The sequence below is a fragment of the Bos mutus genome, chromosome 14 (assembly GCF_027580195.1).
Source record: "Bos mutus isolate GX-2022 chromosome 14, NWIPB_WYAK_1.1, whole genome shotgun sequence".
In the NCBI taxonomy this organism is placed as follows: domain Eukaryota; kingdom Metazoa; phylum Chordata; class Mammalia; order Artiodactyla; family Bovidae; genus Bos; species Bos mutus.
The window spans coordinates 24,765,751-24,792,687 of NC_091630.1; the positions used below are offsets into that span (position 1 = coordinate 24,765,751).

The 26,937-nt window shown below is 38.0% G+C and overlaps 1 protein-coding gene across 1 annotated transcript in view; it reads right to left on the reverse strand.

Moving 5' to 3' along the window:
* The window catches only part of ANGPT1 (angiopoietin 1), a 302,063-nt gene that overhangs the window by 16,176 nt on the left and 258,950 nt on the right, over positions 1-26,937 (reverse strand). Inside the window, exon 8 of the mRNA XM_005894625.3 lies at positions 709-839. Within this exon, the coding sequence (XP_005894687.1) occupies positions 709-839 (131 nt within the window). The remainder of the gene's footprint in view (positions 1-708; positions 840-26,937) is intronic.

A 26,937-nucleotide genomic window follows, 5' to 3' on the forward strand; every position in this document is an offset into this window, starting at 1 on the left:
TGCTGGGAAAGATTGAAGGCAGGAGGAGAAGGGGATGACAGAGGATGAGATGGCTGGATGGCATCACTGACTCGATGGACATGAGTTTGAGCAAGCTTCAGGAGTTAGTGATAGTCAGGGAGGCCTGGTGTGCTACAGTCCATGGGGTTGCAAAGAGCAACTGAACCGAGCAACTGAACTGAACTGATACCAGCTAAATGTCTTGCAGAGGTCAATACCTTATAATGTAAAAGCACTGGTATAGCTAGTTTGAATTGCAAAACTTTAGACCTACCTCCATCTCTCTACCCTCTTGACTCCATTTCAATAGAATGATCAATTACACAGTTGTAAAGCATTTTGTAAGAAAGTTTGGGTTTTTGCTTTTTCTGTATACTGAATATTCAAATTGTTGTTCATTCCACCACAGGGATCATTATGAGTATTTAGAAAGTAGGATAAGGGGGACTTTAAGAGGTTTAAGAATTTATTCAGAACCAAGCTTAGCACACCCCCACCATACATGCTTGGGGAGGAGGCAAACTTCTAAATATGCTAACAATGTCTTGCACAAGAACATGTGGTAAATTAGTGGGCAGAACAAAATGATCTCTAGGGACTTGCTATTCAGTTTCCTGACCAGAAGATCATAGTCTTTTCTCACAGATAAGAAACCTCAAGCCTCAAACCAATGAAACATAACTTAGAGAATGGCCCCGTAGGACTTACCTCCTGTTAGCATGAGGGCACATTTGCACATGCAGTTGTCATTATCAGCATCTTTAGTGCTGAAATCAGCACCATGCAAGATCAGGCTGCTCTGTTTTCCTGCTGTCCCAGTGTGACCCTTCAAATACAACCTGAAGTTAAAAAAAAAGAAAAGTCGTTCAATAGAATAATAGAACCCAGAAGACTGGTTTTGCTGAATGTTTGGCTTTTTCATCATTTTCTCCCTTCTCTGAACTCAGCCCTTCAACGACTGTTTTATAAGATCAAAGCTCTCTGAACAAAAGAAAGACAGAGAACGGGGTAGGAGGAAAAAAGAAGGAAGGGAGGGAGGCAAAATTCCACCTTACAGACAAGTAAAATTCTCTACCTGTGGGTAGAGAAGTCAAGTGGACCTTAGGAAGCATCACTATGAACATAACTAGAGGAGGCGATGGAATTCCAGTCGAGCTATTTCAAACCCTGAAAGATGGTGCTGTTAAAGTGCTGTACTCAACATGTAGCAAATATGGAAAAATCAGCAGTGGCCGAAGGACTGGAAAAGGTCAGTTTTCATTCCAATCCCAAAGAAAGGCAATGCCAAAGAATGTTCAAACTACCACACAATTGTACTTATCTCACACGCTAGCAAAGTAATACTCAAAATTCTCTAAGCCAGGCTTCAATGTATGTGAACTGTGAACTCCCGGATGTTCAACTTGGACTTAGAAAAGGCAGAGGAACCAGAGATCAAATTGCCATCATCTGTTGGATCTTCAAAAAAGCAAGAGTTCCAGAGAAACATTTACTTCTGCCTTTTTAACTACACGAAAGCCTTTGATTGTGTGGGTCACCACAAACTGTGGAAAATTCTAAAAGAGATGGGAATCCCAGACTCTCTTACCTGCCTCCTGAGAAATCTGTATGCAGGTCAAGAAGCAACAGTTAGAACTAGACATGGAATAACAGACTGATTCCAAATTGGGAAAGGAGTACGTCAAGGCTGTATGTTGTCATCCTGCTTATTTAACTTATATGCAGAGTACACTATGTGAAATGCCAGGCTGGATGAAAAACAAGCTGGAAACAAGATTGCTGGGAGAAAGATGAATAAACTCAGATATGCAGATAACACCACCCTTATGGCAGAAGCAAAGAACTAAAGAGCCTCTTGTTGAAAGTGAAAGAGCAGAGTGAAAAAGTTGGCTTCAAGTTCAATATTCAGAAAACTAAGATCATGGCATACGGTCCCATCACTTCATGGAAAATAGATGGGGAAAAAATGGAAACAGTGACAGACTTTATTGTTTTGGGCTCCAAAATAAGATGGTGACTCCAGCCATGAAATTAAAAGACACTTGCTCTTTGGAAGAAAAGCTATGACCAACCTAGGCAGCATATTAAAAAGCAGAGACAATACTTTGCCAACAAAGGTCCATCTAGTCAAAGCTATGGCTTTTCCAGTAGTCATGTATGGATGTGAGAGTTGGATTATAAAGAAAGCTGATTGCTGAAGAATTGATGCTTTTGAACTATGGTGTTGGAGAAGACTCTTGAGAGTCCCTTAGATAGCAAGGAGATCCAACCAGTCCATCCTAAAGGAAATCAGTCCTGAATATTCATTGGAAGGACTGATGCTGAAGCTGAAGCTCCAATACTTTGGCCACCTGAGGTGAAGAACTGACTCATTGGAAAAGACCCTGATGCTGGGAACGGTTGAAGGCAGGAGGAGAAGGGGATGACAGAGGATGAGATGGTTGGATGGCATCACCAACTTGATGGACATGAGTTTGAGCAAGCTCCAGGAATTGGTGATGGACAGGGAAGCCTGGCTTGTTGCAGTCCATGGGGTCGCAAAGAGTCGGACATGACGGAGCAACTGAACTGAACTTAAAATTCTCTACAGCTTGTGTGCTTGATGTTTGTTTTACCATGTATACTCAAACTTATATCATTCTGATAATGCAAGATCTACCAAAGGAAAATGGGTTTATTTTTATTACTGTAAGTATTAATCTCTAAACAAAGTACATAGAGTGTTGCTATAGCTTATATCATTTTGTTAATATTAATATTGGTGATGTGCTAAAGGGTATTTACTCTGTGACAAGCACTTTGTTAAATGCTTTCCTGGTGTTATTTAATTTTTATAGTAAATCTGTGATTCAGGTATCAACATTCCAATTTTTCATTCTAAGCTCAAAGAGGCTTATGACAATTGTTGACTATAAAATCCAAGTTCTTATTAATCATTGCTGCTGCTGCTAAGTCGCTTCAGTTGTGTCCGACTCTGTGCAACCCCATAGACTGCAGTCCACCAGGCTCTGCCGTCCCTGGGATTCTCCAGGCAAGAACACTGGAGTGGGTCATTAATCATTATGTATCCACTAAACAAATATTTGTTAAGCACATACTATGTATCAATAATTGTTCTCAGCATTTAAGATATATCATTAAATAAAACAAATGGAACGTCACCATGCCCTGAGGGACCTATATTCTGGTGGTGTACCTAAAATTAATTTCAAAGCCCCAACTGTTTAACGTCAAATATGGCATTCTTCAAAACCCTGCTTTACTCTCTAGGAACATTTCTCATATAAAATTTACATTAACCTAGGTCATGGGCTCTCCAACAGTTGCCCGTACATCAAATCATCTGGTTATCTGTGAAAAAGACCTACTCACTGGACTGAGGAATGTATGGTTTCAACTCACACCTCAGATTACTCTTGCACACTGTCCAAGGAGAACATTTTGAAAAGTATTTGTCTAGAATTCAAAAACTAGTGAACAAAACACAGTAGTTGCCTAATGTAGTCCCCTCACATCTGCTCATTTCCTATGGACCTGACACGCTGCCTTCATATCCATCTGGGTACTTTGAACAAATGCAAACTTGCTCAGCTCCTTCACTGGCTCCTCAGGGCTCAACACAGTTAAGGTTGTCAGTAGCCTGTGTTTGATACTCAAAGTCTTCTCTGACTGAGACCTTCCCCTCTCTCTAACTCTGCCTAATATCCCTCTGTTCTCACTCATCAAAGTCATCTAGCAATACTCCCTTCAAATCCATGCGTGTTACCACTTTTGCACCTGAGTCTCATTTATGAACCTTCTCCACCCACAGTACAGATAATGGGTGATTAAAGCTCTGTGTGAATGAGATGCTACTAGGACTGAGACCAGCTCTGACCAAAATTTTACATGATTCTTAAACAGATAATAAATATCAGTTAATATTTTGAAGATACATATGTAAATATATTTTCCATATAAATATGATGTGTTTGCACCTAAGGACACGTACTGTCCCATTATTATTTTGTAAGAGTGATATATTTTTAGCAAATAACAGTTGTGTGACTGTGCCAAAATAGTTTACAAGTACATTCTGCAGAGACTTTTCAGCAAGAGCGAAACATACAACTAAACCCTCCTCAAGTTTCAGTTGTTTCAATAATTAACAGAACTTGTAGCTAACAGAACACTAAAGGAAGCTTCTAATGCTGAATTATCACATAAAAGCTTACATTTTAAAACTCTGGAGATGTCAAGCTAAAAGCCACTCATAACACAAAACTGTAGAATTTCCAACTGGGAATTTGCATTTTACATTGTAGGCAGCCCATGTAGAGATGCGTCATACCAGGGGAAAGCAAGGTGAGAGGTTACCAAGGGGAGTCCTAGGAACACGTTACCTGAGTGACTTCACGAGACCTTCAAGATACGGTCTGAAGTTTTAAACTGATCACTTTCTCAGCCTCTCAGAGGCAGACACACAACTTGAAAAACGGAGGGAGACTTATGTCCGGTCTCCATTTCCAGTCAAAATAGGGGGCCCAGTCTCATGTTCTCCTTAGAGGGAGTTTCACACAGAAAGCCAAATTATAATCAGAAAGTTGCTTGGTTGGTGAACACAGAATCGGAGTCTGGGGACAAGGATGAATGACTTCAAAATTAAGTAGCTATGACTCTGCTGGCCTGAAATCTCCCTTTCCACTGGGAGTGGGTAAATTTAGCTCACAGGCGCTCTTGGATGAGTGATGCTAATTCCCACTCTGATTCTTGGATTCTCTATAATTTGTGATGACTTTCCTTCTTATTGGTTTAAGGTAAGTCAAAACCATTTTCCCTGCAGTAGCTTTAAGCTCACTAATGGGGATAGACTTTCTAGGACACAATGATTTTCTACATTGTATTCTGTGGATAAGTGAGCACAGATGTTAAATTGATAGTGACTGAGTGACTAGATGTGCTGAACATAGTTTATACTTTTATGTGTGCCTGTACTAAGTTGCTAGAGTTCAGTTCAGTTCAGTGGCTCAGTCGTGTCCAACTCTTTGTGACCCCATGAACCACAGCACAGCATGCCTCCCTGTCCATCACCAACTCCTGGAGTTCACCCAAACCCAAGTCCATTGAGTCGGTGATGCCATCCAACCATCTCATCCTCTGTTGTCCCCTTCTCCTCCTGCTCTCAGTCTTTCCCAGCATCAGGGTCTTTTCCAGTGAGTCAGCTCTTTATATCAAGTGGCCAAAGTATTGGAGTTTCAGATTCAGAATCAGTCCTCTAATGAATATTCAGGACTGATTTCCTTTAGGATGGACTGGTTGGATCTCCTTGCAGTCCAAGGGACTCTCAAGAGTCTTCTCCAACACCACATTCAAAAGCATCAATTCTTCGGCACTCAGCTTTCTTTATAGTCCAACTCTCACATCCATACATGACCACTGGAAAAACCATAGCCTTGACTAGATGGACCTTTGTTGGCAAAGTAATGTCTCTTACTTTTTAATATTGCTTTTAAGTTGCCTCAGTAGTGTCGAACTCTTTGTGACCACATGGACTATAGCCCACAAGGCTCCTCTCTCCATGAGATTCTCCAGGCAAGAATACGAGAGTGGGTTGCCATGCCCTCCTCCAGGGGATCTTCCAGACCAAGGGATCAAACCTGTGTCTCTTATGTCTCCTGCATTGGCAGGTGGATTCTTTACCGCTAGCACCATTTGGGAAGCCCTAATACTTTTATATGAGGGTTGTAATTTAAGCCTCATCATTTGCAAGGGTTTCTTCGTGTTACCAAGGCAATGGGAATGCACAATTAGAAATTGGGAAATAGAGAAAAGCAAAAAGAATTACTCTTGACATTATGGTTTACATACACTTAGTCTTTTCCTTGTTTTTTTTCCTCTCCAAATAGAAAATATTATTTATATCTAATGAAGGAGACACAGGTTCCATCTCCAGGTTGGGAAGATTTCTCAGAGGAGGGTATGGCAGCTCATTCAAGTATTCTTGTCTGGAGAATCCCATTCTCAGAGGTGCCTGGTGGGCTACAGTCCATAGAGTTGCAAAATGTTGGACAGGACTGAAGTGAATGAGCATGCATGCATACATTAATACCTGATTATATTCTATAAGCAATTTTGAACAATGGGAGCAAAGTTTCTGCCCACAGGCTCATCTCAACTACACTCCAGAAGTAATCACTTATGTCAGTTTTGTACCCTTTAAAGTTTCTTCTCATATAAACACAAATGAAAATAAAATAATGTTTTTGAACAACACATTTTTCATACATGATTTTATAACTATGTTTCCATACCACTACATATTCTTCTTCAACATCATTTGGAAGCTATCCTATGAGTATATCATCAATTGTCACAAGTTTAAGAGTGTCTTTATATATCTCTAAACATACATGCAAGTATATATGTTAGGGTTAGAATAAACTGTAGAATAAATATCTATAATGTTGTTTTGTTATGACCTGCACCAGCATGCAGCTCATCAACAATGGATGTTAGGATCTGTGGGTAAAAGGAGACATTTTTCTAGATCCACTTAATCAAGACCTGAAGGTCAGTCTTACAGTCCTGTTAGCTCTTCTTTGTATTACTGATAAAAATCTTACAACTGGTCTCGATGTCTTGAGCCCTGATCCTTCTCCTTCTCCTGAAAATCATTCTCCATGTGGCTCATGCAAAACATGCCTCTCATTGTAATTCCTCTGCTCTGGTTAAAAGCCCTCAGTTGTTCTCCCAACACATGAAAGGTACAGTCCAAGTTTCTTATTGTGGTTTATAAGGACTTTGAAGATCTAGCCCTCCTCCACTTTCTCCCACACCAACCCCACACCGCCCATCTCTTATTTCATGCACACATACATAATGCTCCAGGCTTACCAAACACTTGCTCCCTCAAAGCATCATATTCTCATTTCTCTGTCCTCTCTTCCTGGAAGGCCTAGAATTTCTATCTGCTGAACCCCTACTCATCTTTGAAGATTTATTTCTAGTATAATCTCAAAGAACATCAGATGGATACCTCTATGATGAAACTTAACTGTGCTATATTTTAGTTGCCTTTTCTTAACTTGTCTTCTCTCATAATAAATTGTAAGCTCCTTGAGGCATAAGATGTGTCTGATGTATCTTACACAACTGAATCACCAGAATCTAGAATAAACAGCATCTGATACTGAAGAAAAGCTCAATATTTACTGAATAAATAAATTATGAATGTGAACTAATGATTTATATAATTAATTTTCAATTGGCTGAAGGTAGCAAGTAAAATCAAATCCAAATAAAAATAGCTCTAATAACTAAAATATGCCTGGCCCATATTTTCAGAAAGACAGCTTTTGCATCTTATTTAGCCAGGTACTCAAAATCCTACTTCCTTGTCAACCAACTGAATAATTTAAAAATGCACACACATGTATGCTTCTTTTGATCTTTCCAATTCTGTTTTTGTTCTCATATTCTCAGAGACTCCAGGATATGAAAACATGTCTGATATATTGTGCAGGCAGAATAAAGGAAGAGAACTTAGGTCTCAGTTCTCATTAGTTCTTCTGTGTTATTGAATGACTCATTTGTATTGTGTGCATAGCCAACTGATATCAGAGAACATTCAAAATATAAAAATGTTTATGGTAAATTCTTTAGCTAAAATTATTTCAAAAACAAAAAGCAAAATAAGGTGTAAAATATTTTCTTAAGGGCCTGCCCAGTCCAGGGATCTTAAAAACAAGAAGCAGAAGCACAGGGAAGTCCCAAGATAGTATACTGCAAAGACTGGGACATACGTGGCTGCAGTGATTTAAAAGGAGAAGTGAGGGGTTGGCAAAAGAGGGGCAGGGAGTCAAAAAAGTAGGAACTTCCAGTTACAAAATAAACAAATCTTTGGGATGCAATGTATGGTATGGTGATTATAGTTAATAATACTGTATTTTATACTAGCAAGTTCCCAGGAGAATATATCTTAAAAGTTTTCATCTCAAGAAAACAAAATTTAACTATGTATGGTGATGGGTGTTAACTGGGCTTATTGTGGTGATTATTTTGCAATATATACATATAGGCATATATTAAATCATTTTGCTTACACCTGAAACTAATATAATGTTATATGCCAATTATATCTCAGTAAAACATAACAGAAGAGAGCAATATTTTTAGGAACAGTGGATTTTTCATCATACAAGTCTGAGCAGAACTTGTAATTTATATACAGGAGTATTCATCCCCTCTATGTTTATATCCTTAACATGTTGCAGGGGACTGCTTATATGCTTCTAAGCAAGAGTTGTTCTCTTGCACTGGGAAATAGAGATGGTATTTCTTAAATATAAATTTTTCAACACTCTTTTAAGATATTTACAAATGAGGACAAGTGTGCTTCTGCAGAATCCCACAAGGATTCTGGGAGTAATGGCATAATTAAGGATAGGTCTCTTCACAGTTAAGGGGCTCATTTGTTCTTAGCAGCTATTTAGCTAGCACAGAATAGCAATTATTAACCCAAAGCTAACAATCATAGTTGGTTATTTGATAGGGCCAGACTAAGTGCTGGCCATTCACTAATGCCAAGTATTTTTTTCTAGTTAGATAAGAATACTTATTTGAATTGAGCCTCAACCAGAATATTTATGTGGTTCTTTTTATTAGAGGTTCTGGTTAATTTCTAAAAGCTTTATGTATAATTAACTATCCATGACTTTCTCTATTCTGCTAATGGAATGTCACTTTACAAAAGAAAAGTCAATATACAGAAGGGCCAAAGTCAGCCTTGCGTCTGACTCTGCTGAAAAGGACTTAAAGTGTGAGTCACTGGAGAGAATGCTTCCCCCAAAATAACACTATAGAATCTTGGACATTTATTTCTTGTGTTCAGCCAGTGTAGATGGGGCTTACATGAAGGATGATGTGTTAGGAGATAAAAAACAAATGTTATTTCAGAGCAAAGAATTTGGCTTAGGAACTGAAATATGAAGGATGCTAAAACAACAACAACCAACAAAAAATAACAATAGCACAAAACCCCCAAAGAACACCATTAGTTGTGACCAAAAAGGCAGACACAAAATAAAATCATGGCATTTATCCTTTTAAACCTATTTTCCCTAATTAAGGGAAAAAAATATGAGTACCACTTGGTCAGTGACTGTAAAGAATGTCAGTATTTTTATTTTTTCAGTTAGCATCTGAAGGGAAAATGAAACATTCATACTGAAATTAGTCATGATTTTCTAGTCATTCTTGTTGAAAATATACTTTTTCTTTCGCTTACAGAAGTTTCAATAACTAGAAAGACTAAATCATATTTCCTAATGAATGTAGGACAATAGTGCTTTCTATTATGGAGAAGTAGGTTTCAAAATATACAGCTGTATCATGTAAGTGATTCTATAATGTTCTTTTCTTTAAAATAAGCAGCCCAATACCATGCGTCCAGTTTCTCACTGACTTTGTCGACCTAAGGGACCGTCATACCTCTCACGTTTTTACATCTTCACTGTTCTGTCGGCGGGGGGGGCGGGGGACGAGGGGAGGGTCTCTTTCATTATCCAAGGCAGTGGGAGTTGTATGTATGACAAATTGAAGTTTGGCCTCAGCGCCTTTAAACAGTAGACAGGCTCTTAGATATCTGAACTTTAAGGTCTTACGTACTGACAAGCTGAGCAGATTTTTATTTTGGCTCTGAGTTCTCTCCCTGCCACCATATGGAACTAGTTTGTCTTTTTCATAATCACTTGAAGAAAATGCAAAATAACCCCCACAGTTCTCTTTCAGAGCCTGGTAGCAATGACTCAATTTGACAGAGTTTCCCAACACTGTTATGTCTTCTGGTTGCTGCTCCAGGGCTGTCTCTGCTTTAACCACCCTCCCTGCCCTGCCCCCACCCTACTGAAAGGGCTGGGCACCAGCAAAGAGTGATACCAGAACATGTCTTTTAGCACTGAGTTTAAATGATATAGGTAACGTCTTTTGCTGAAAGTAAAGACAATATTTCTCTTGTCAGTCTATACAGAGAGAAACCAGTGTTTGCCTTTGCGTAGACTTCCAGCAAGATGAGGCGTTTATTTGGTGTCATGAAGAGGTCGTAGAGAGGTATACAATGATTAGTATGTATGAAAGAAGGTAAGGGAAAAAAAATCAAAAGATGCCAAAGTGTTCAAAAAGTTTGGTGGAAAAAATTAGCTTTGCAATCTATGGAGGACGTGGACTTTGCGAGAGGGATGAGGAGGGTATTTTCAATAAAAGGGGTGTGAAATTCATAGCATAATTAAAGTGAAGTAACTTAAGATAAAAAAAAAGTAAGATATAAATGGGACTCATCCTTTGAATGTGTTGGGAATGTCGAGTGAAAAGGCAGGCAAAGAACTTATTTAGATACTAAGCACTTAAGATAGATTTTTATTCCTTTTTTCATTTCTATTAGTATTTGAAGCTGAAAATTACTTATTTTGTTTTTATATATTGGTCTTTTTGTTAAGTATAGAGTTCTACAATGAGAATTACTAAGGCTGGAAGTCTTGAGATAAAGACAAGAATATAAATTTTATCTTAGCACAAAGAAGACTTGAGTTCTATATTAGCCATTCCTAATATAGTAAACTTATCTCTAGTTAAACAATGTTTTCTATTTCTTTTCAAAATAGCATCAAGATGAACATTTTATTCCCTTTAAATAAAGAGATTGTGCAGGATTGTGCAAGCACATATTGGACTTATAAATGACCAAAACTTTACTGAACCGATCCTTTGCTCCCAAGTCTAAAATCAACCATCTTTCAAATTAAGGATAAGATAGAGATTGAGAGATACTTAAAGATATAAATATCAACAAGATATAGGTGTTTGGGTACAGAGTAAGTATGAATGAAGAAAATAATTGGCAATAAAGTCGTTAACTAAAATTTTTCCTTCTTTCATCTACCCACTGCCCACAAAAAATAAACACATAAAACATTAGCTTCTGATGAGTAGGACTGTGTTATGTACATTTGCATATGAGTGTCTATAGACCACAAGAGATAACAGAACAGAGTTGGGAGCTTAATCGTCTGGGTATGCACTGTAGCTCTTATCCTTTCTGATCCTCGGTTGTTCCTCTACAAAATGAATCTAATAATAGTAGTGTCCTTCTACTACTGTTGTGACAAATAAATGAAGTAATACATATAAAGGGGCTTCCCCAGTGGCGAAGTGGAAAAGAATCTGCCTGCCAATGCAGGATGTGCAAGAGATGCAGGTTTGATCCTTGGGTTGGGAAGATTCCCTGGAGAAGGAAATGGCAACCCACTCTGGTATTCTTGCCTGCAAAATTCCATGGACAGAGGAGCCTGGAAGGCTATAGTCCATGGCGTTGTGAAGAGTTGGATGCAACTGAGAAACTGAGCTCAAAATATATAACTCAATATATATAAAAGTCTTGGAAAGATTGTTGCATGTAGAGTACTTATCAATTTTAACAAAAAATTAAACAAAGAAATCAAACTTCCCTAACCAATAACTATAAACAACAGAGAAGCACAGTAAACATTAGCTAAACAAAAAAAGTCTAAATTAAACAAGCAAAATGTATATGACATTGATACATATGCATAAGCATACTGAAAGTGACAAAAATAGTGCGATAGACGTGCGGCTAAATAAGACACATATGTAGGCAATAAGCTGGAGAAATAATAGATGAGAAAAGGCCAGTTTTCTCAAATTAATAGGCCCCATTTCCTTTGAAAGTTTTTCTCATTTTTATACAGAGCAAGCAGAATACTAAGCACAAAAAAATAAGAAAACAGAGTTGCTTTGATGACCACTTAAGTTAAGGTCTACATTATTTTGAACCCAGAGGCCTGAATAATAATCCTTTAATTCAAAGGTCCGTCCCAGTCAAGGCTATGGTTTTTCCAGTAGTCATGTATGGATGTGAGAGTTGGACTATAAAGAAAGCTAAGTGCTGAAGGATTGATGGTTTTGAACTGTAGTGTTGGAGAAGACTCTTGAGAGTCCCTTGGACTGCAAGGAGATCCAGCTAGTCCATCCTAAAGGAGATCACTCCTGGGTGTTCATTGATGCTGGGAAAGATTGAGGCAGAAGGAGAAGGGGACAACAGAGGATGAGATGGTTGGATGTTATCACCAACTCAACGGACATGAGTTTGGGTGAACTCTGGGAGTTGATGACAGACAGGGAGGCCTGGCGTGCTGCGGTTCATGGAGGTGCAAACAGTCGGACACAACTGAGCGACTGAACTGAACTGAATTCAAACATTTATTCTTTAATAAATTAATATTATAATCTTTTGAGAATCCTATGTTTTTCTTGCAAGTGTGCTTTATTGGCTGAATCCAATATATACATTTTTTCCTTTCTTTACTTATAATTGATACTTGGAAAAATCCCTGAAAATATCACCCATTCCAACCTATACTTTATCATTTCTACTTTCTGAAATCTTCCTTCATGACACTGTCTTTTTAAGTTGGCATTATCTGTTCGCAAATGGAACTGTATCACTGGTAAATCACCAGAATTTGTGTAGTGTATTAGTTCAGTTCAGTTTAGTCGTTCAGTCTTGTCTATTTGCAACCCCATGGTGTATTGTAATGGCGTTAGTGTATTACTCTAACCATCATTTAAGAAGGAGTATCTTATCTTATTTGCTTCGTAAGCCTCAGATGTCCTGATGCAGATATGTAATTCGATGCATTTCTTTAACATGATCAGTGGAAGATGTGCAAGTGTGAAAAATGCCTGAGATAGCAAGGGTCATGGAAATCTGTGCTGTGATTAAGAAAGAAGCATTTCCAGAATTACAGAAAATTTCAGCCCCAAATAATGAGAAACTTCAGAGAAGCCAGTTTCATTTATTCCCTGGTTCTATTATGACTGGAGGAGCCTGGTAGGCTGTAGTCCATGGGGTCGCTAAGAGTCGAACACGACTGAGTGACTTCCCTTTCACTTTTCACTTTTATTCTTTGGAGAAGGAAATGGCAACCCACTCCAGTGTTCTTGCCTGGAGAATCCCAAGGATGGGGGAGCCTGGTGGGCTTCCATCTCCAGGGTTGCACAGAGTCGGGCATGACTGAAGCGACTTAGCAGCAGCAGCAGCAGCAATATAGTATTAGTTTTCATTGTACATATTTAAATTGTACACTCATTTTTCATCTAAGTTTTGACAACACAGATTTTTAATGTCCCTTTCTTGACTTCAGTTCAGTTCAGTCGTTCAGTCGTCTCTGACTCTTTGTGACCCCATGGACTGCAGCACACAGGGCTTCCCTGTCCATCACCAAATCCAGAGCTTGCTCAAACTCATGTCTATCGAGTTGGTGATGCCATCCAACCATCTCATCCTCTGTCGTCCCCTTCTCCTCCTGTCTTCTAACTTTCCAGCATCAGGGTCATTTCCAATGAGTCAATTCTTCGCATCAGGTGGCCAATGTATTGGAGTTTCAGCTTCAATATCAGGCCTTCCAATGAACACCCAGGACTGATCTCCTTTAGGATGGACTGGTTGGACCTCCTTGCAGTCCCAGGGACTCTCAAGAGTCTTCTCCAACACCACAGTTCAAAAGCACCAATTCTTTGGCACTCAGCTTTCTTTATGGTCCAACTCTCATATCCATACATGGCTACTGGAAAAACCATAGCTTTGACTAGATGGGCCTTTGTTGGCAAAGTAATGTCTCTACTTTTTAATATGATATTTAGGTTGGTCATAACTTTTCTTCCAAGGAGCAAGCATCTTTTAATTTCATGACTGCAGTTGCCATCTGCAGTAATTTTGGAGCCCAAGAAGATAAAGTCTGTCAATGTTTCCACGTTTCCACATCTATTTGCCATGAAGTGATGGGACTGGATGCCATGATCTTAGTTTTCTGAATGTTGAGTTTTAAGCCAACTTTTTGACTCTCCTCTTTCACTTTCATCAAGAGGCTCTTTAGTTCCTCTTCACTTTCTGCCATAAAGGTGGTGTCATCTGCATATCTGAGATTATTGATATTTCTCCTGGCAATCTTGATTCCAGCTTGTGCTTCATCCAGTCCCATATCTCTCGTGATGTACTCTGCATATAAGTTAAATAAGCAGGGTGACAATATACAGCCTTGTCATACTCCTTTCCCAATTTGGAACCAGTCCATTGTTCCATGTCTAGTTCTAACTGGTGCTTCTTGACCTGCATACAGATTTCTCAGGAAGCAGGTAAGGTGGTCTGGAATTCCCATCATTTTAAGAATGTTCCACAGTTTGTTGTGATCCACAAGATCAAAGGATTTAGCATAGTCAGTGAAGCAGAATTAGATGTTCTTCTGGAATTCTCTTGCTTTTTCTATAATGCAACGGATATTGACAATTTGATATCTTGTTCCTCTGCCTTTTCTAAATCCAGCTTGAACATTTGGAAGTTCTTGGTTCATGTATTGTTGAAGCCTCACTTGGAGAATTCTTGACTTACAAATGTTAATATAATAAAATGAGTTGATCAGTTTTTCTCAGTTAGATGACTGTATTTGTTGAAAATTTATGATAAATTCTTTCTCCATTAAAAACAAAATGGTAAACTCGCACTCTGTTATCTCTGAGTGCTTTTGCACAGTGCTGACAGAGTACACTCTAATCTGTACATGTACAAAAATGTATTTTCCTGAAAGCTGTAACAATGAAATCCCATTTCTCAAAGTTCAGAAATACATACTACAGCGATTCTCTGTTTTTAGTTCTAAAGAAAAATAATGTTCTTCTAGTATTCCTCCCTTTTCTAAGGATACATTAAAAAAATGAGTGCCAAGTGAATTACATGGCACTGAGACCCCTGTAAAGAACATAAACAGTCCCTTAAACTTATTTCAATTTGGCATCATGTGTGGCTGACAAAGTTAGTTCTGAGTGAGTGGCTCACTGACCAGACCTCTTCTGGTGCCTAGCAGACCAGGCCAACAGCCATCTCAGAGAGTTTATGGGTTTGCTTTTTTAACAAAAATTAAGCCAGGATCTTGTAAAACTTATGATTGAAACTGGTCATTTTTTTTTTTTTTTTTAGCATAAACAAGTTCAAGGGAGGTAGTTTTGTTCTCATTTTTATTTCTGTCTAAAGAGCAGCAAGAAACTTTCTTTCCAGCATTCCGTAGGGGAATACAGAGGAGAAGGAAAGGGTGAGTAGAATGCTGAAAACCATTGAGAGACACTGTCTGAGGATTTTTGCAAAGAGAAAATATGTTCTCTTGTCCTTGGACAATGTGTTGTTATAAGTTCTGCAAATAAGGCTTCAGATTGTTCTGTTGACCCAAAATCATCAGTATATTTATTTCTCTCCACAGTTAATGTAATATAGAGTCCATTTCTTTATCATGTAATATGGCCTTCATTTTCTGTAGTGCAGCAAACCTCAACATATAAGATACTTGCTTTTGTCTAACTAAGGCAGGCTCTCTCCCACCTCTGGGTCTTTGCCCACATTGCTCCTTCTGGCTACAATATCAAGACTTTCCTCCTCCTGCCACCATCCTCCATACAAGCTTTGTGGACACTTATTATTCACAAATAACCAAAAATTTCCTCTAGGAAGCTTTTCCTGGTCCCCTTCAATCTCCTCCAATGTACCCCATCCATCCTCAAACTCAGCCAAGTTGACCTCTTTTCTTCATTGCCCAACTTAGCTTAATTCTAAGGGTTCTTATTATGAAGCTGAATCACACATAAATGCAAGCAAAATCTGTGCTTGTTCATTTATTCTGGGAGAAGATGCATAGCTTCAGCAAAACTTTTAAAAGATCTATAATTCCTTGATCAAAAGCCAAAACAGTACAAAACAAATAAATCAAAAGGGCATGTTAAAATATACTGCAGCTGAAACTTTTAAGTCAACTAACCCATATTTTCTTCCATCTCTTAATCTATTTATTCCACAAGACCAACAGGGATGATGTTTCCTTTCAGTGTCATTAAAGTATTGATTCTGCCAGCATCATCTGGGTATACTTGGTAGGCTTGAGATACGTAGGTTCTATCCCAGGATCAGAATCTCTGGATGTGAGATTCAGAAATCTACACTTTAGATAAACATCTTAGTTGACTATATGCATACTCAAATTTTGCAAATAACAGAGTAGTACCAGTACCAAGGAAATAATAGCAACATGGTAAATGTTTGGTGGGTGACCAGCTGACTGAATGAATGAATGCAGATTCTGATTTCAAAAGAATTGTAACAACTATTAAGAGACTAATTTTAGTGAAGTTATGTAAATTAAAGCAAAACCATATTCACATAAGAGAAAAAAGAAAATAATTATGAATATTGGACCACTAAGTATTGGAGAAGGAAATGGCAGCCCACTCCAGTGTTCTTGCCTGGAGAATCCCGGGACGGGGGAGCCTGGTGGGCTGCCGTCTACGGGGTCGCACAGAGTCAGACGTGACTGAAGCGACTTAGCAGCAGCAGCAAGTATATCATAATTATTATTTATTAACAAGCCAAGAAAATATTGACTTAACATCTCTAACTGTCAGCATATGCTCTAGGTTAGGAGACATTAAAGAAGCATATCATATTCAAATGTAATTCTTCTCCTAAGAAAGAATACTAGGTATATTTTAAAAATCAGATTATAAATAGGTACAAACTATTCATTTGCTCTTTAACACATCCATTATTTTTAAGGCACAGTTAATTAAAATAATTATTTTATAACAATGTTGTCACACCAATTGTTTATATAATGACTTCTGATCTTCAGATCTGGAAAATTCTCTCTATAAATGATCATAAGCACATGTGAGGAGAATGAAGTATTTTTCATTTGCAGTCTAAAAATGAATAAGACTAAAATTATTCTTTCTCCAGGTGTTTAGTTGAGTTTCTGGGGCAAGTAATAAAACAGTACTTTTGATTCATTAGAGCTTCCTTGGTGGCTCAGAGGATAAAGCGTCTGCCCGCAATGCGGGAAACCTTGGTTCTATCCCTGGGTTGGGAAGATCCCCTGGAGAAGGAAATGGCAACCCACTCAAGTATTCTTGCCTGGAGAATCCCATGGATGGAGGAGCCTGGTAGGCTACAGTCCATGGGGTTGCAAAGAGTCAGACATGACTGAACACCTTCACTTTCTTTTTCTTTCTTTCTTTTGATTCTTTCAATAGAGAATGAGCAGAACAGTTTAAGCACTTGTATGTTAGTATCAAAAGAGACATATCTAAGCATTCTGCAAATATTTGGCATGAAGTAAATGCTCAAGTAAAGGGCTTTCCTGCTGGCTCAGACGGTAAAGAATCTGCAGGAGACCTGGGTTGGGAATATCCCTTGAAGAAGGGAATGGCTACCCACTACAGTATTCTTGCCTGGAGAATTCCATGGACAGAAGAGCCTGGTGGGCTACAGTCCATGGGGTAGCAAGGAGTCGGACACAACTGAGCCACTAACACTTTCACTTTGGGCTTCCCCTGTGGCTCAGTGGTAATAGAATCTGCCTGCAATGAAGGAGACACAGCACAAGCCGTGAGTTCAATCCCTAGGCTGGGAAGATCCCCTGGAGAAGGGAATGGCTAACCACTCCACTAACATTCCAGTATTCTTGCCTGGAAAATCCCATGGACAGAGAAGCCTGGGGAGCTCGTTCTATAGGGTTGCATAGTTGGACACGACTTAAAAACTAAACACACACAAATGTTCAATTAATATAGAGAAGGCAATGGCAACCCACTCCAGTACTCTTACTGGTAGGCTGCAGTCCATGGGGTCGCTAAGAGTCGGACACTACTGACTGACTTCACTTTCACTTTCATGCATTGGAGAACGAAATGGCAACCCACTCCATGTTCTTGCTTGGAGAATCCCAGGGACGGGGAAGCCTGGTTGGCTGCCATCTATGGGGTTGCACAGAGTTGGACACGACTGAAGAGACTTAGCAGCAGCGGCGGCAACAGCAGAGTTAATTGTTATGATTATATTATCAGCACAGAATTTATAGTTGAGCTTTTAATGTTCATATATACTTGTTTAGTTGCTAAGCTCTGTTCAACTCTTTTGAGACTCCATGGACTGTATCCCCCCAGGCTTCTCTGTCCATGGGAATTTCAAAAAAAGGATACTGGAGTTAAGTTGCTATTTCCTTCTCCAGGGTATCTTCCCACCAGGGATCAAACCCACGTCTCCTGCACTGGCAGGTAGATTATTTGCCACTGAACCATCAGGGAAGCTTCATGGGTAACTACTTATGGTTGAAATGAGTAAAGGTTCTCAAAAATAAATAAATCATCTACAAAGAAAAAGCACTGTATTAGTTACAGGATAGTCAATATTTTATATTGTCATTTTCATCAGTTAAAAGCTTTTTACTAAAAATATAACTAAGTCTCATACTTTCTGATAAGTTCACAGTTATTTACCTGTGATTTCTAAAACAAACAAACAAACAAACAAACAAAAAATCAGTTTACTCACCTAGTGGCAACTATCAAAATTGTAGGCAGAGTACTTAGTCCTTGTAACCCACAAACTACTTATTTATGACAGCAATAAAGCATCCTTTTCCAGAATTAATTGGCCGAGGGAATAAGATATGCCTTACATTTATTTTACTAATATTTTATTTCATTTGCTTGGCATCATGCAAAATAGAAATTCTTGCATAACTTTGGAGGTTAAAAAAAATAAACAGAAAAGTCTGTAGTTGAATAGATCAAAGAAATGAATCTCATCCAAGAAACAATCCAAGAAATTAAAAAATACTACTTTATTAAAAACCTTACATGGAAACTGTCATATGTTGCCATTCTTTACCATAAACCTCTGGATATTGACTTGGTCTCTGAATTTCTAGCATCTGGATCAATAATGGCCATATAGTAATCACTGTGTTTGCTGAATTCACAAAAGACATCTTTGTTGATGTGTCTTTCATATACTTATTAGAAAGTGCTTCCTTTCCAGACATATGCCAAGCATTGTAGAGAGGTCCCTGCCCTCCTAGAAATGGCAGTCTAATAAGAGGGAATAGTCCATTACAACCTGCTGTGATAAGAAGTCTGATAAAGGTATGCACAGAGCACAGGGAGAGCATACAGAAGGGGCTCATTACCCAACCTAAAAAACAGAGCTCTACAGTCTGAGCTAAGACAATCAAGTCAGGAAAGAGGTTAAGCTCTTGAAGGACAAACGTTAAGTTGTGTGTATTTGCCTCACCCACCATGTTCTGCACACTGCTGTTGCTCATATTTATTGAACAGGGTAATGAAAACATTGAGTGACAAGAAAATTGATTGAGTGTGAGAAAAGATCATGAAGACAGGCTGTGCTTGGGGGCTAAGTCCTAAGTCTCTGACATATTACTAGCTGTCTGGCTCTCCTCTTTGCTGTTAGCATCGTACTCCATCATTATATTTTTATACTCTATAAAATACAATACCTTACTACTTGCAGTTCACCTAATGAGACATACTGGGTCTCACTTACAAGCTTTCACATATGCTATTCACTCTTCTGCCTCCAACTTGACTTATTTCTCTAGCTAAATCTAATTTGCCATTTTAATGTCAACTTAGGTCACCACTTGGAGGCCTCCCCAGTCCCCTAAAATTGGTTAGGTCCCCCTATTAATGCCATATTTCTCTTTGTCCCTGAACTCACTATGTTCATGGCACTGTAATTGCCTGTTTGTCTGCTATCTACCCCTAGCCTCACTGCACACGAGTATAGACATGTGTGAACACACACACACATGACTATACTGAAACATCTCTGGAAATATTACCCTAGGACAGCACATAATAGAAAATAACAAATATTTTCTTCATTGAAGACAGAACCTTCATCATTTCAGTGGTGGCCAATATTAGGAGGACCTCCAGCAGTGGGATCATAGGACATTTCCACAGATTACTTCCTGGAGGCAGCGCTAGCTGGTTCTAACAATCTTTGCCAATCTATACATTTCCAGGACAGTAGTTCTCTGAGCCCCAGCACTACTCACTCTGGAGCAGGAATCCTGGGAATTCTTAGACCTAGCAGCACCAAGGTGTTTCTCATCTTGGAAAAATCTGACTCTGGAGACTGACATTAATCTGCATTAAAGTCAAGAGATTTCTTGACCCTTATAAGACCTGAAGAAGACACAGAGGGACTTTGTAAGATCATGTCTTTTTCTTCTTGAAATACTTCATCTCAGTTTAAGGATTATAAAATACAAATTTTGTTAAATAAAACAATTCCTTCTCTGTTTTAGAAAGCATAACCACAACAAACTTCATAGTCTAAATAAAAGTAATACAACTCCCAAGTTGGAGAAATTATTTGAAAATACAAATAAAACTGCTTAAAGCCGTAGGTTTGATATCTAGGTTAAAAATTTAAGAGGCTAGAATCTGCCAAGAGATTTCCTATGTGTTTATTTTCTACCTTGATCAATCCAGAACCGCTGTAAGAAATAAATTTCCCCTTAGTATTTCAACACATATGCTACTGTTCTATCTGGGACCAGAGGATCATAGAAATTAAAAACATTTCACTAAGAATTGAAAAAACTTTTGAAATACCTATAAAAAATGCAGGACTTAAATTTACGTGGGAGACTCAAGAAAATTCTTTTCAATCCACACTAATTTGTTTTTCCTTTAAAATACATACATGGTTTGGGAATGCTTTAATGACTGGAAAAAAGGATTTTGGAATTGGAAAGACTTCATCCTTCTTATCCCTCCTTTTTACTCCTTTTGCTCCTCATTTTACTTCTGAGTACCTGAAAACTGGGAAAGTAAGGCCACTTGTCCAAGGTCACTCAGAAAAGTAACTACTAGATCCAAGTCTAGAGTTCATGTCTTTTGATTCCCAATGCAATATTTTACCCAGTACATAAAACTGCTTCCCAATAAAGATATTTACCAAAATAAACTTTGTGCCAAAAGATGCTTCATGGCCAAATTATTTTTAAGTTGCTTTTTTTGGGTAATTTTGTTTAAACATCTTATTCATCTCTTCCATGTGGAATCTCTTTCAGAGCAAGGCTTTACTATAGCCCTGAAAGCATCATTCATCTCCAACAAATAATAGGGGAATGACAAAATGAGAAGAATATTCCCAAACTATAAATATAAAGTATATTTATAAATATAATGGCAAGATTACAATTATAATCTAAAATGTAAATTAAATAGTTAAACATTATCATTCAGATTTCATGAATACAAACTTTCTATTGGCTTAAAGAAGAGCTATCTTTAAGCCTGTCATTATACTATCCGTGATCGAGAATTTATTAATTTAGTTAATATAAAAATATCAAAGGAATAAACTTCAGAGAGCAAACTACAACCAAGAATGGAAAAAATTAACTTGCAAAGTTACTTGATAAAATCATACACAAAATTTATCTCCAGTTGGTAAATCATTATTTTTCCAGGTATACTAAAATAGTACAGTGTAGTACAAATGTCTGAGGCACTAGAAGGGGAAGACCAAAGGGATATTGTAGTAATAAAGTCCCCACGACCACTTCAACCAACACAAATCAGCTTTATGTGACATATCTTGTAAGAATTTTCTTTATAACTACATATTCTGTTGCCAAGAAATCTCACAAAACTTGAAGTTATTAAACTCAGCCCAACCAGTAATGGGACAAAATGACTTTTTTGTGTCTTTTAATATGATAAAATGGGAAGTACATAGTATCATTTTTCTAGCATTCTTGTCTAAAAGATGTAATTTGAATCTCATCAGAAAGAAATAATCAGATAAATTAATAAAGAGACATTTCTGAGGAAAACTGACCAGGTTTTTTTTTTTTTTTTAATACTAATAATGAGTGTGTGATAGACTGCTCTCAGTAAAAGATGACTAAAGAGACCTCAGATACTTTGAGGGAATCTGAACTAGGTCCTGCATCCAAAGAAGTAAACAGATAACTACCAATCAGTAAAAGACATTTTGGGGACAGGGGTGGTGGAGAGTTGAATTTTAATAGAGGACTATACTAAATTTTTTATTGAATAAATAATAAACATCTTGAGTATGATAAAAATTGAATTAAACAATAAAACATATCTTTAATAGTTGTATCGCACTTAAGCTTGCCCAATACAAAAATATGTTTACAAACTCTTTCTAATTGGATTCATATAACAAAATGGTGAGAACTACAGAAGAAAGGACATTATTCCCAACTAAAGATGAAAAAACTGAGGTATAAATGTATTATGTGACTTTCCCAAGTTTTAGCTAGATTATGCTATGTCAACTTGGTTAATCTGAGAACTACATTTCTTAGAATCTTCTTCTTTGTACTGTTTCAGGTTAGAGTTGGCCCAGAGAGGACTTTGCATGAGACCTGGTGGAAGTAAAGTGTGGTGTAGCTCTCAGATTAGCAGGAAGTAAAGTGTGGTCCCGCTTGCAGATTAGCAGGAAGTATAGCGTGGCCCAGCTCTCAGATTAGCATTAGACATGGTAATGCTCGGGGTCAGAGGTGTCCAGCAGCTCTCAGCTCGTCCTCTTTCTACTCTGAATCCAGCCTCCCTCCCCCCATGCTAGGAATGTGTCCAGACTCACCGCTGGATGCTTGACTCACAGCCCCAGGTGACATCGTTACAGCTGTCTGAGATCTCTTCTGCCGTGGTCCACTTTGGATCTACCTGATTTCTCAAATTTCCCTGCTGGCTCCAGCTTCTCCACCACTACACTGGGGTTCAAGTATATGTGTTACTGACCCTTCCTCTGATTATTCACCTTCATCTTCTAGAACTTCACTTCCCAAACTCATTTTATATTTGTGTAAGGTGTAATATGTATAAATAAATCCCTATTTCCATAATACTCATCAAGCTTTTGTTTCCCTGACTGAACACTGACTGATGGAACCAAGTTGGCTTTATGGATATGAAGCCAGATTTCACTATTTAAGTTTTCACATCTTCTGATTCCAGTCTTCCCTTGCGGCTCAGCTGTTAAAGAATATGCCTTCAATACAGGAGACCTGGGTTTGATCCCTGGGTTGGGAAGATCCCTTGGAGAAGGGAAAGTCTACCCACTCCAGTATTCTGGCCTGGAGAATTCCATGGACTTTATAGTCCATGGGGTCACAAAGAGTCAGACACAACTCCAGAGTTCTTTCTGGTAGATCATAGTATATTCCTAAACCCACAATTAAACTTTTATTTCTTTTCAGCATCCGATGTGGTGGTGGCTATGTTTTTTTTTAACTCCAAATACTTGCTGTTGTTCAGTCCCTCAGGCACGTCTGACTGTTTGTGACCCCGTGGACCGCAGCACGCCAGTTCCCTTGTCCTTCACTACCTCCCAGAGCTTGCTCAAACTCATGTCCGTTGAGTCGGTGATGCCATCCAACCATCTTGTCCTCTGTCGTTTCTCCTCCTAGCCTTCAATCTTTCCCAGTATCAGGGTCTTTTCCAATGAGTCAGCTCTTTGCATCAGGTGGCCAAAATACTGGAGCTTCAGCCTCAGCATGTATTCCTCCATTGACTATTCGTACCAGCAAAAACCAGCAAAGTTTTAATGAGAAGAAAAAGGTTACTGTAAGCCCTAAGCTGATAAAACATCTTACTGAAGTATTTTTTTTTTTAGTGAGATCAAAATGTTATCATTTATCAGAGAATTAAAGGGGAGAAAAGTAAAAAATAAATGTATACATAAAGGTGATTTTATTCTAGTGAATAAATTCTGAGCTGCAAGGAGCTTTATAAATAATTTATAGGATGGAAAATTGAGCAATGAGATAATGGGTCCACAACATTAAGATTATTGAAGACAGAAATGGGGTTAGAAGAAACATATTTTATCTCTTAGAATATGTTATTTGAGTGTATTTAATTCCAGAAATTAACTGATACATTTCCCTTTATAAAGGCATGGCCATATGGTGGGTAGTTATAAGATTAAAGCTCAAATTGTGACATTATTAGTACCTGTGACCTTGTGTAAAGTATCGTACTTCAATTTTCTTATGTAAAACAAGGTGCCTGGTGTATACTGTATATTCAGCAAATAACAACTATTAATTGTTAGTAATAATATGGCTGGCTTAGGTATACATCTTCAAATGTATACCTAAATGGTTTCTGTAGGCTAGAAACTTAGAAATTAGTGGGAAAGATCATAAACATTGTTATGTAGTTATCTTACAATTTGTATGATCTTTCCCACTAATTTCTAAGTCATGTGTATGATCTTTCCCACTAATTTCTAAGTTTCTAGACTGTAAAAACCATTTTTTAAAAAATGTGGATTGTTTGTTATTTAGTCGCTAATTTGTGTCCAACTCTTTTGCAATGCCATGAACCAGAGCCCTCTAGGCTCCTCTGTTCATGGAATTTTTCAGGCAAGAATACTAGAGTGGGTAGCCATTTCATTCTCCAGGGATCTTCCAAACCCAAGGATCGAACCCACATCTCCTGCATTGGCAGGTTGGCAGTCAGATTTGTGGATATTTACAGATTGTTATGAATCTTTGTTTGGGACCACAAAGCATCCAAACTGACCTGAGAATGAGGGTGACATTGCACTTCTCTGGGAAATCAGTGTAGGGAGATTCATAGGAATGATTTTAGGACTGATTCCTGTGGCAGACTGAAGAAAGCTGTACTAAGCAGAAGGAGAAGCTGGGTTCACATGCAGTCACAGTGACCATATCAGCTAATTTCAAGTGAAAGCCCTGGATAGTCCCTCAGAACTGTCCTGAATTAGGGCAAGTAGTCTTTAATATATTCCTGTACTGACTCCCTGGATGCAATCTGTCTGTAGGAAGGAGCAGTGACCTTGAATGATATGACTTTCTTCAGCCATACACAGGCATACTCAGGGGACCCTGGCTACAAGCTGTTAGGGCGCACATCCCAGCAGGTGGGAGAAGGAGTGCTTCCAAGGAGAGCCATAGGTGAGCACATCACAGATTACACTATAACAGGTGTCACAGAAGACTTCCTGGAATAAAGGAAAGTCTTAAAGGTTTAGAAGATGCATCCAAAGTTGGGTTCATGTGTATAGGGTAAGGATATAGAATTCCTTTTAATCAGTATGTATCTAGAGCATGAGGAAGATCTATTTAAAATTCTTTTTTGGTTTATACAGTGTGGCCACAACTATTACAAGAACTTTCAAAATTAAATTTTTATTAAGATAAAATATTTTTAAAAAGAAAACTTAAGAAGAGGTGTGGATGGTTAAGAGAAATTGCAAGTAGTTTCTGGACCATATTCACAATGAGGGGTTATCTGTGCAGGGCAGCATGGCAGTAATAGTTGAATAAGTAGCTAGGATCAAGTCATGATGAGTTTTAGGTGGCAGACTTTACCTGTAGATATCTGAGCATTGTTGAAATATGTGAAGGATGGCAGAGACCAAGTCAGATTATCTTTCAGAAAAAATCTTAATAATAGCTTGGAAAGTATATTTGAGAGAATCAAGACTGGAGGCAGGAAGGCTTTATAATAGTCTGGGTGTTGGATGACAAGATCTACATAATACTACCTCTCCAGAGGAAGTATTTAATAATTTCATGTTGATTGTGTGTTATTTCACATGATGTATCTATCACAACACTCTCACATTATTGTTTTTTCTTATTTATATTCTCCTGGGTTCTATAGATTTTATTTTCTATCTGAGATTGAATTTTCCTTGGAGGATAAAAGAAAAATATGTGTATTACATGTACATTTGTAAGCTCATCAATCTATTCACATTTACTTTTAATCTAGAGTAAATGTCTAGAGTATGAAAAAGATATTTAAACCATTTTTTTTGGTTTATACAGTATGACCACAACTATTATAAGAATTTTCCAAATAACAATTACTATTAAGATAGAATACTTTAAAAAAGAAAACTCAAAAATTTCTGAATTTAATTTCAAAGAGGAACAAATATAGAAAATGTAAAAATAGAAAACAAAAACCTATCATGAATTTCATAGTTTTGATTTTAGTTGAAATTTAGTTGAATTTGAGCAGGTCAATTTTCCAAAGCCTCACCCAAGTTTCTTCATCTTTATATGTATCTAATAGTACCTGGCTCAAAATTCATTGTAAGGATTAAATGATTATAGTACTGAAAATAATTCAATAAATTATAAAATACGTATATATAAGTGCATTAATTCCTTTAAGAATTTATCACAGCGAGGCATTCTAATTGAGAGAGAAGAGAAACAAGCACAGAAGCAAAGCTGGACATCTGGAGCCCTGACTTGAGGCCACCCGTGGTGTTACTGGACTTGGAGAATCAGTGCGGGGCATGAGTGAGGAGACAGGTGGAGAGGTTCTCTTTTCAAGCTTCTGTTTGATTTTCTTTAAAAGAGTGAATAATAACACCAGTTTATAGTGTGCTTATTTCAACTAAGCTTTCACCAGAACAGGCATTATATTTTAATGAGCTTTAATTTCTCAATTGATGCCAATATGAATCTTAATATTTAACTGCATAAGAAGGTGATGATTACAGATCTGTTTTCTGCTCAGTCTTGGCAGGAAAGAGGGCCAGAGCCACGAGCTTTATTACAGTAGCATTACAGACTGAAAATTACACAGAACCAGCAGGATTCAAACATCCCATGTTTAAGTCTTTCTTCTTCCTTGGGCAAAAATACTGTAGATTTCTGAACCTCAGCTTTGTTTTCTTTAAAACCAAAGGTTTGGAATTAAATGATGAAGTTCCTTCTGGATTTGTAATTCTGATTCTCAAGGTTCACAATTCTCTCAAGGGACAAAATGAAGATCTCAGAGTGCACAGCTTACTTTAGCTTTCTGATCACAGATCTGCATCATTTGGGTCAAAATTACAAAGATGCTCAAGGACTAGGAAATGCTCAGTGAGGGCAGAGGGCCTGGAAGAGGAAACAAGAGTGCATTCCTCAAGCAGATGCCAGAATGACAATCATACTACGCATCCTGAAGCCTACTTCAGAGGCCTCTAACACCCCTAAACCTGTACCCTTAATACCACCCCATCCTCAT